At 47.7% G+C, this 11,006-nt stretch overlaps 1 protein-coding gene across 1 annotated transcript in view; it reads right to left on the bottom strand.

Moving 5' to 3' along the window:
* Prep (prolyl endopeptidase) overlaps positions 1–11,006 on the bottom strand; it is a 104,209-nt gene that overhangs the window by 88,089 nt on the left and 5,114 nt on the right. The window contains exon 2 of the mRNA XM_005368622.3: positions 10,305–10,379. Within this exon, the coding sequence (XP_005368679.1) occupies positions 10,305–10,379 (75 nt within the window). The remainder of the gene's footprint in view (positions 1–10,304; positions 10,380–11,006) is intronic.

Here is an 11,006-nt window from a genome sequence, read left to right as displayed (position 1 = left end):
AGGGAGCCTGGGACACAATTATTTATTTATTATGTATACAGTATTCTGCCTGCATGTACGCTTGCAGGCCAGAAGAGGGCACCAGATCTCATTAGAGATGGTTGTGCCCCACCATGTGGTTCCTGAGAATTGAACTCAGGACCTCTGGAATAGCCACTGCTTTTAACCTCTGAGCCATCTCTCTAGCCCCAAGCATTCATATTTTAAAAAGAAAAAGTAACTAAGAAACTTATGAGTAAAAATTTTAAAAGCCAAAATTTGTAAGTCAAAGAACTTTTTTGCTTAAAAGAAAAAGTACATTCAGCCTCAGCTCTAGTCAAACTAAAGGGGAGTGAGGAGACAGAGTTCAGAAGGGGCACAGAAACAACCCCATAGGGAGATCGCGGAGCACGGCGCCCAACCTCACACTAGCAAACTAAAACGCCTTGGTAAAATGGACAGTCCCTGAGAAACACCGGTGGTTAAAACGGATCCAACAGAAGTCCCGAACAGAGTGGTGGAAAACTTCGGGAAGGCTCAGAAGTTAATCATAACATACGGAGTTGTCCCACAGCTAGCTCTACGGAGGAGGCCTTCAAATCCTCAAGAAGCGGGTAACTCCCACGCTCTGTAAACTGCCCACTGGGAGCGTGGGGACGAGCACTTGCTAAGTGCCTGCAACTCTGCTGAGAGGCTCCAGCCCATTTAATCATTTAATTTTCACAACTATGTGAGGGGGTTTTCTTCAAATTACACGGAGGGAGAAAAGAGTAGAAATATGACCACACGACCACTCAAATTGTGGAGCTAGAATTCATCACTGCTTTCACCTCTAAAGTTGTTCATTTAATGACTACATATTACCAGTCGGATAATCAGATCCCAAGGTCTGTAAGGGTTCTAGGAGTTGCTGGACACCATAGGGTAGAAAGAAAAATCTGGAAAGGAAGACCAAGTAAGAAGCTGATAAGCATCTAGAGGCACAACCAGCCTACAGTGGGCATGGGTGAGAACAAGGAGAAAGGGGAGAGTATGCAGGCACAGCTGAGTGCCCAAGATTTGCGGTGACTTAAGAGCCCAGATCCAAATACTCAGGTAACACAGAAGTCCAAGTGTCTTGATACCTGGGCTTCCCCGGTGAGAAAAACTAGCTCCCCCCCCACACACACTCCTACACACAGTGGGATTTACAAAGATGCTATCTATAAGAGAGGGAGTGGAGCAGCAGGGCCTGGCAAGTGGGCCCTACATAAACCTAAGGAGGCCACTACTTGCTCTAATCATTGTCTTAGCCTCCTCGGAGTCAGTATTCTTGGGCTTCCTAGATCTTAAAAACTAAGGATGGGAACTGAGATTTCCACCAAAGCAGGGTACTCCAGAAGAGGAGCGTCCGTGCCTTCCACTGGTACCTCCAGTGTCGTCCACTGGTACCTCCAGTGTCGTCCACCGCAAATGTACTAAGAGCAACTAAATGTAAATGTGTGTGTGGGGGTGTGTGTGTGGGGGGAGAAACAAGAGGTTGAGAGGCAGTTCCCTTTGCATGAGACCTTTTAGTTCTTTGTCTGGGGCTGGAGTGACTGGGACCTGTACGTTATGTACACATAACCAGTGAGCGGCACTTCTAGCCACAGTTGTCACCTGATGCCAGCATCTCAGAGAAGAACCACAGACCACAGGGAAAACATAAATGCTCTATGCCAGCGTCTTTACACATCTTTCCAGTGCCTTGGGGTCGGCTTTGCTACCAAGGAGTCTGCTCAGATGGTAACCAAATGGGACTGAAGTGCGAGCTGCCACTCAAGGTCCCCTCAGCACTGACCTCTAAGAGCTCCAAGGCATCCCTCTAGTCCACATCACCCCGGGCACCTCACAACGGCACACTGCACACCACAGCATTGGTACGGGGGCTGAGGACAGGGACAGGGAAGGTGAGGAACAGGGGGAGAAGGATGACAGGATGAGAAGGGCATCTACTTCCCTTCCTCGGTTCCCACCACACCTTTTCTCCTCCCACAGGAAAGCCAAGAACAAGTCAACTTGTGTGGAGGTTGACTGACAACCCCCCCCTGGGGGGAGGTACGGTTACTGGAACAAGGGGCAGAGGGCTCCATCACTGCAGACAGCCTTAGTAGGGGTGATTGTACAGTGAGTTCCTACACGGAAGCCTGCCTGCTCCGAGTGCAGCCCTCAGCCCATCCCTGCAACCACCCTCAAATCCTGGCTGGGAATTCTTCTCTTGCCTAACTTGTCCAGAATTGGTTTCTACTGCTTACGTCAAAAACTCTAGTACAAGGCCAGTGAGCTGGTACACACAATCCTGAGGACCTGAGCTTGACACCCAAAACACACATACACACAAGCGTTAATAATAAAATTAAACAACTCAAAAGCCCTGGGACAGAGGCAGACAGGAAGAAAGCGAACCAACAGGAAAGGAATAGCTGGGCACCAGCAACTTCCTCATACCTTTGACAGTTATGCCAGCGAGAGATCAAAAGGAATTTGTACCCGAAATACGCAATCGCAAGTGTGGGTTTAGGTAAAGTATGTTTACAAACGGACCCTGGCTACACACTCCCACAGGAGGTAATGAGCCATTTGCGACAGAAGTCCTGGAGGCTGCAGTAACATGTGGCCGTGTGTTTACTGAGAGCTTGTTCTGTCTCCGTTTGATAAAGTGGCACACAGTGTAATTCTCCATCCAGGTCCTGACATTAATGAGTGGGTAGAAGCGCTTTTCACAGGCCCACTTTGCCAGTGGGGCTCGCAATGTACCAATTAGAAGGGAGACACCAAACAGCTTTGAGGTGACCGCTGCCCAGTTTAATCATTACACTTAAGATACTGAAATCAAGTTTTCAAGTAGGGTGGCAATCAAGACAAAGAACGTATCTTTTTTTTTTTTTTTTGGTAAGAAAAAAAAATCTAAACTCAAATAAAAGGGAAATCTGGCTAAGTTTGCAGAGGAGATAAAAAGTTTTTAAAGCCAGACTGAGGTGCTGACTAGGAAAGCAAGCTGGGGGGCCGGTACGCTGTACGCTGTGGGGTCTTGGCTTACTCACTATGTATGTTAAATGGAGTTTCACATACATAGCGCATGTTCTCACACGGGTGTCATAATGCCACAGCTACATGAATAAACAAAATTTTATTTTTTATATGTGTGTGTGCACACGCACACATGTATATGTGTTCACACATGTGTGGCCACACCTGTGCATGCAGATACACGTGCGTATGTATATATAAAGATTGGTGTCAGGTGTATTCCTCGACTGGCCTCTATGTACTGTAGTGGGATCTCCGGCTGAACCCAGACCTCGCTGATCCAACCAGTCTAGTTAACCAGAGTGCTCTAGGGCAGCAGCGCTCAAGGTAGGAGTCAAAAGCGCCCTCACCGGGTCACCTAAGACCATCAGAAAACACATATTTACGTTACGATTCACAGCAGCCGCAAAATTACAGGTAAGAAGCAGCAACGAAAATAATGGTTTTATGGTTGGGAGTCACCACAGCATGAGGAGTTGTATTAAAGGGTTGTGCATTAGGGAGCCTGAGAACCACTGTCCAGGACTTCCCGGCTTCTTCCTCCCGTGCACTGGAATAACAGGGAAGCCACCACATCCACTCCACTTTTACATGGGTTTGGGGGACCTGCACAGCAGCCCTCACGGTTGTACAACAACCCCTGAACTGTCTCCCCAGCGCCCATTCATTGTTCTTATAAAGGAAATGAACACTACACTTAATAGCTTCCTTAGGTCCCAGAAGTACACATAAAACTCAGGGCCTGCTTGTGCCCTCTGATTTCTAGGTCGCTTCCTTAGGTCCCAGAAGTACACATAAAACTCAGGGCCTGCTTGTGCCCTCTGATTTCTAGGTTGTCTAACGAACATTCCATTCCACCACAGAAAAGCATCCTCTACGCTGGAGGAATAGAGCAGACACCTCCATCTGTCATGAGGACTTCAAAGAACATAGTAACCCAGACGAGTCCACAGCTGAGTTTCTGCCTGCCTCCCACCAGCACTCATGGCTACTTCACAGCCCTGGAAGTCCTCTGAGCAAGCTTCTACTCCATGGCTATCCTGAAACCTGCATGGGGAGATGATGCAGTCAGAGGGATGCCTGTTCACCCGGCTCTGGACCACACCAGGGAAAGCTCTTGCTCCAGGTAGACCTAGGCCAGACTAAGACACACAGCAGCTCCTGGTTTAACACTAGAGAGCAAAACTAAAGCAAACCAAGCACATGGAAAACTGATCGCAGCCGCTGCAGGAACGGAGCCCGAGAAAGTGGGCGCTTTTCTCCTGAAATCTGTCCTCTGCTGGTCTACCCATAGAGGTCATTAATCTCATAGGAACTATTGGATTATTTAAATGTCCTAGACAAGGAAAGGAGAGGCACTGGAGAAAAGAAAAAAAGCTTCTTGTCCCCAAAGGACAAGGAAGGCGGTCTATCCTACTTCTCAGCCCTTGCCAGCAGGTGTAATGGGTACCATAAAGAACCCGGTCAAGAGAAGACGGGGAAGAGAAGGAACGAGATGCTCAAGGAAGGGGCACTGACCTACACATTCTCTAAAACAAACGGCAGTTCATCTTCTTTGTTTAGAAAGGAGAACTATACACACAATGCTTTGTATTGATTTTTTTTTCTGGGTGCTATTAAGAATTCTCTCAAGAAACAGAAGGGAAATAGAGCTGCTAGTCTCTCTTTGCCAGGAGTGGCTCTCAAGAGGAAAAAAGCCATCGGAGACATGCAGCTGGCTATACATTTGGCTCCTCAAGTGCCCAATCCCCAGGCGTTTTGATGAAATCAGAGATTGACTCGGCAGGCAGAATTTAAGCAGTTATCTCTTGAAAGGTGTAAATGCGTCTTTTCTCTGTGCCCATCTCTTTCAGCCACACGGTATCAACTCCAGGAAATCAGTTAAAAGGGTGAAGATACCCTAAGATGCACAGGACAAAGGGAACGTGATTACAGACGCCACTTCAATCTAGACCTGAAGGCTACAAAGCCAAGCCTAGGAAGTAAGAAGAAATGATTGCAGCTATTACGGTGGGGGGGGTATGGGGGGGCGGGGGCGGGAAGGCACAGGGACAGACAATAAAAGGTGCCCTGTGGACTGCTGCCAGCTCCTGGTAGAACAAACACAAGTTTACTACTCTTGCAGTGACCCAAGATGCCAAAAGCAGGAGAAGCCAACTCTAAAGACCCAAGGGTCGGGCAGAGGAAGGGGAGGGTCTCCTTACAGATACACAGGAGACCAGAACTCCTCCTGTATAAGGCATAGTGATTTCTGAAAGGTGCTGGCCTTGGCAGCCAGGCCACCACTGATCTTTAAGACAGTGGTTTACAGAAGCTCTTCACTTACCTGATAAACCTATGGGAAGTTTCAAACAAAGTGAGTCGAAACTGCATTTACTAGGCCCAACTTACCAAGGCACAGCACTGGCAACATGATACACTATGAAGCCTTGGTGGCTGACTCTCACTCCTGTGACTGGATGCTCTGGGGCCACAGCTGCCACTATGGCCAGCAAGCCCCACACTCCATCACCGGCTGAGGAAGACACACTCAAACCCCAACTACTGCTGCCGTTCACCGCACACTGCTTTCCCTACTGCAGCGCTGCAAAGCCAGCAAGTCTTCATCAATGCCTGTCTGGGGCAGGTGACAGAGGGGAAAGGAAGCACATCCAGGAACATGGAGAACTGCTTGTGGGCAGACACAGAGACTAGGAAGCACAAACTGACTTATTTATGTATTTATTTTTCACATCACAGGTAAGAACTGAAGTACTGCAAACCTCTCTGAGACTCAAGCATTTCATGCTGAAAACGCTCTTGGTTACCTGATTCTCATATAAACCAATGAGATTTTCCTGTGCACGAAAGAACCCTTCCATTCTAACAGTGAGCAGATCCTCTCCTGGGGCAAAGACACTCACAGACAAAAGCAGGGCAAAGGATGGCAGAGCTTCCTCCAGAGGCCAAGGGACTCAGGACCTGGGACGGGGAGGGGGAGAGCAGTCACAGGAGCCAGCAAGCAGGGCAAAGCAAACATCAATATATAACTGCTTTCCAGGACACACCTAGAAATCGAAGCGCTTTTCAAGACAATGGGAGAACCTATTTTTTTAAAGCATCTTTTATTTTTTCAGTACTCGCTGAACAGTAACACAAGCAAGCATCAGACCACACGAACAAGCATCAGACAACACGGAAGCCTTTACCCTCAGAAGCAAAGTCTGTTCAGCTGTAGCAGTGATGACTTCAGTTCTCCACTACATAGTGTGGTCTTTCCCTGTGGTCCCATGGCTCTCCCATCCCTGAGACATACCTGATTCCTGCTGGGCCCCAAAAGCCTTTGACCTGTTAACATTACAGGATAGGCGCCTGTCTCCTCTCCAGGCCCACCTGCCCTCAGATCAGGAAGGCACATGGTTGGCAGGTTACATGGGGCCCCCTAGAATCCCAGCCAAGTCTCCCTCCCAGGCTCTGCCTCAGACTGTGCACTGCTATAAAATGGGTGACATTTTAGCATTCAGCAGTGACAACTTGGAAGGTTGTCACTGCTGTTGGAGAGTTTTCCAAGTTATATGTCCACTAAGTGCCCAGTCAGAGTTAGACAGCCTACATTAAATACTAGATTAAATCACAGACCAATTCAAGACCCCGTACAAAAATGCTGCAAGCATTTCTGGCTTCTGACTCGTTTCACTGGAAATGTGACAAGTCGGCTTTTGCTGCTGTTTTGTGCAATCTGTGTAAAAACTCTCCTCTTGCCACCAAGTGTGGCTAACACTCCTCTGGGGAACCGCTGACGACCGTGAGTGGAAAATGCTCCTGCTGCTTTTCTAAGATGCACAGAAGGGCTGAGAATGCAGCTAGGGGGCCCAGTGTCTGCTCAGCAGGCAGGGGACCCGGGTTTGGGGGGCTGCGGGACAATTCAGTTGGTAAAGTACTTGACACATGAGTGTGAGGACCTGAGCTTAGATCCCCAGCTCCCACATAAAAGGCTGGGTGAGGTGGCATGCCCTGTCATCCCAAATCCCAGGGCTAAGGAGGCAGAGACCAGAGGGTCCTTGGGGCTTGCTGGTCAAACAGTCTAACCAAATCAGTAAATAGTAGGTTCAGTGCGGCCGACAACAGACACACAGACACAGACACAGACACAGACACACACACACACACACACACACACACACACACACAACAACCCTGTGTCCCATCTCCTATAACCGTCCCACCCAAAGAAAGAAAACACACTCTCCCCGGTTTTCCTTTTAATCTGAAAACAAAAGTTTAACTCATTCCATTTCAAGTAAGACACTGGACTGCCTTAGAGGCCTTTTTAGAAGAACAAGGAAGCTGTGCGTGAAGCAGCGAGCAGGCAGAGTAGCCACAGCTGCTGTGTGAGCAGAACCGTGGAGTGGAGGGTGATAGGCACAGTCACAGACGTGTCCCTTCAACCATCATCCCCAAGACTCATCCAACCCAACGGACGAGGGATTTTTCTTTTAGCCTTTCAACTTTTATTTATTTATTTATTTTTAGTTTTTTGAGACAGGGCTTCTCTGTGTAGCCCTGGCTGTCCTAGAATTCATTCTGTGGAACAGGCTGACCTCAAACTCACAGGGATCCACCTGTCTCTGTCTCCCGAGTACCGGGATTAAAGATGTGTGCGCCGTCACCATCACCCTGGCTTCCACTTTTATTTTTATTTTAATCTTTGATAACTACTCTGCTGCTGGAAATACAGCAGAAGGTGACCTTGGCTAGTTACTTAATTCACACTTAGTTCAATTTCTTTACTATAAAATGTGGGAGGGAAGATCTACTTCAGAGTCCAAGAATCAAATACGCTAGGGTAGGCAAAGCTTTCTGGGAAGTGTCTGACACACAGTAAGCATACAATAAATCAGAACCATGAAAATAATAATGCGTTATTAGCATCCATCAAAGGCAGACTGCATCACTAATTAGCAAAATGTCATCTATTAACTGGAAGCTTGGCACCCACTAATAAGTGGCTTAGAATCCACAGGGCCAGTCATTAGGAACAGAGGAACACACCAGTGTGTCTGGCCAGTCTGAGAGCACTAAAATACTTGGACAACCAGTATCAGAGGCTGGAGAAACCCAAGTTGGACCAGACATCTCAGGCAAAGGAACCATCTGGGGACAGTTTTCTGGGCAATGTGCCGGAAACCCTTAGGAGAAATGTTCAAGTCCAGGGTCACTCCTCAACTGTGAGAATTTGGTCTTTCTTGAGGGGAGTTGGGAAACGAATGGTGGATTGCGGACTGGAAAACCTCAAGGTGAAGGAGCGCTGAGTTCAGGAATGCAGGGCAGGAAGAACCAGGGTGAACAGAGAAGGTGGCTCCAGTCACATGGGATGGGGAAGCTGGCAAAGCCAAGTGGAGCAAGCAAGCCCCTTTGTGGGGTGGGAGGAAGGAGACAGAAATGGCGTGAACTCTGGCCACAGAGATCCCTCCTCTGCCATGTCTCACTGCCCTAGGGGAACCTACAGCAGTTCTCTCCTTGCTGAAGCAGGGAGAGCCCAATTCCACCAGCTGCCGCTTTCCAGAGAATGTAGGCAGATTTGCAAATCTGAATTCAGTTCACTGAATGGCATGGTGCCGTGGGCTCATGACACACAGATACAGGATATGGAGATTGGACTGAAAAATGACCTGGGCACCATGTGACTGTTTTTTTTTCTTTTTAATTAAAAATTGGAAAAAAAATTTAAGGGGGACATATGTGCTCGAATCCTAAAGACACCCAACTTTGTGAAATGGCGAGTATTTCCCAGCTGGCAGTGGGGGAAGGAGGGGATTTATCTGGCCTGCAGGCTGTACAGACCATGACAGCAGGAAGCAGGGGCAGGAACTGCAGCTGAGACCATGCAGGACACTAATTACTGACTTGCTCCCCTACCTTTCTTATACAGCCCAGGCCCACCTATTTAAGGATGGTACCATCCATGGCAGGCTGAACCCTCCCATCTCAACAGTCAAGAAAAATGCCCCCATAAACTTATCCATGGGCCAATCTGATGCAAGCAATTCCCTAGCTGAGGTCCCCTTTTCCCAGGTAACTAGTGTATGTCAGGTTGGTAGAGACTAACCAGGGCAATGAGCATATTAGAAACAGTACATGTTTGTGTGTTCTCCTTTGCGTTCTCTGTGTGTGTGTTCTGTGTGTCTGTGTGTGTGTGTGTGTGTTTACATATGTAGATGGGTGTTGAGTGCCTATGGAGGCCAGAAGTCTACTGACCCTGTTAGACTGGCTCACCAGCAAAACCCCTGGATCCTGGCAACTCTACCTCCCCAGCTCTGGGATCTCAGGGTACACCCAGCTTTCTATGCATGTGGATGATCTGAACTCAGGTCCGCAGGCTTGCATGGCAGACACTTTACTGATGAGCCATTTCCCCAGCCCCAGTACACACGTCCTCAGGGACAAAGTGTGTGGCTACACCTCAAAGAGGTTAGGAACTTAAGATGACTTTGAGAGCCAGCTGTGGTGGTTTTATCCCACATCTTTAATTCCAGCACTCTGGAGGCAGACAGGAGGATCCCTAAATTCAAGGCTAGCCTGGTCTATAGACAGAGTTACAGGACAACCAGGAAAGAAACCCTGCCTCGAAAAGCAAAAGAGAACATAAAGGTGAATTTGAGACAGAGTTGTCCCTCCCAAGGAAACCCAATCACTTGGTATATATAACTGACAAATTCCACAATGCAAAGAAACACTCTTCATCTCACAACGTTCGAGCAGAAACGAGACTTCGGCTGAGCCCTTGAAATGTTTCTCCAAATCAACAAAAGAAGTCTTATGTTCTTAAGAGTTTTCCCTCTGCCCTAACTTTAGCAACGCCTAACGATATTCTCCTATTCACAATTTAGTTTTTTTTCTTTGCTGTGTTATAAAGCCAGCACTGATTATCAAAACTACCTGTCTGTCTAATGTGCAGGATTTTTATTTCTTTGCCCCACCCCAAGATGTACTAGGCCATTTTTCCTTCGTGCCATGTTTTCCTCTGGTACAACCTTTTTCTTCCTTTCCTTCTCATATTTTCACTGCAATACACTGTTGAGCAGCGTCAGGACAAGCCACATTTCCTTAACATTGATTCTCTCTGACGACTGCATGTGTTTTCTCTTTTCTCTCACAAAAAGTTGGGATACCCATAGGTGCACACCCTGTCCCAAGGCAGAAACCCAGGAAGACACAGGAAGGGAAAGCTCTAGGAGCTACAGACATCAGCATGTGAGGGCTGATCACTAAAGCTGCTGATCTTGAGCCGAAATTACCTTTGTCTGCTCGCTGTCTGGGTCTTCAAGCCAAGCATAAGGATCACAAATTTTATGTCCATGATAATCCTGTACCTGCAAAAGACAAAATGAGGCCTTGAGTAATCAGTGCCCAAGACCAGTTAAAAATATATATATTCTCCATGCGATGGAGAAACGGGAAAGGGCCAGACAATGATACTAATGGGCTCATTGGCAACACGTCTGCCCAAATTACCACATGAACCAAAGTTGGCAGCTTCTCAAGGGTGTCAAGCCACTCTTCATGAAAAGAATGTTTTAGCAGGGGAGTAAAGAAAGATGAAAGGTCCGAATAGGAAAGGGCTCCGTCTTTACAACAGGGAACAAAGGCCGGCTGCTGGGCTAAAGAAACTCAAAACTGTGCGGCTGGGGTGAAGCACGGAAGGACACAATGCAGGGTGCACACGAGACGGTCACATCTGGAAGGAGTCACCACACACATCCGTCAGCTCCTGGTCACACTCAACTTGGCTAATGAAATCAGCTCCCTCCAACAGGGCATATGATCAGTTTTGCTTTTGGGTCTGAACTACTAAATGCAAGTTTCTAATTCATAGCACGGTTCTGATTCCCGCTACTGAAGCTGGCCTACACACCATGGGATGTGCTCAAACCACAGCCTCTTTTGTACTGTTGTGTGATCATTTTTATCACCTATACACAGCACAAATGCCACCACAC

Source organism: Microtus ochrogaster, unplaced genomic scaffold, assembly GCF_000317375.1.
Source record: "Microtus ochrogaster isolate Prairie Vole_2 unplaced genomic scaffold, MicOch1.0 UNK37, whole genome shotgun sequence".
Lineage (NCBI taxonomy): Eukaryota > Metazoa > Chordata > Mammalia > Rodentia > Cricetidae > Microtus > Microtus ochrogaster.
This window is presented reverse-complemented; position numbering and strand designations above follow the sequence as displayed.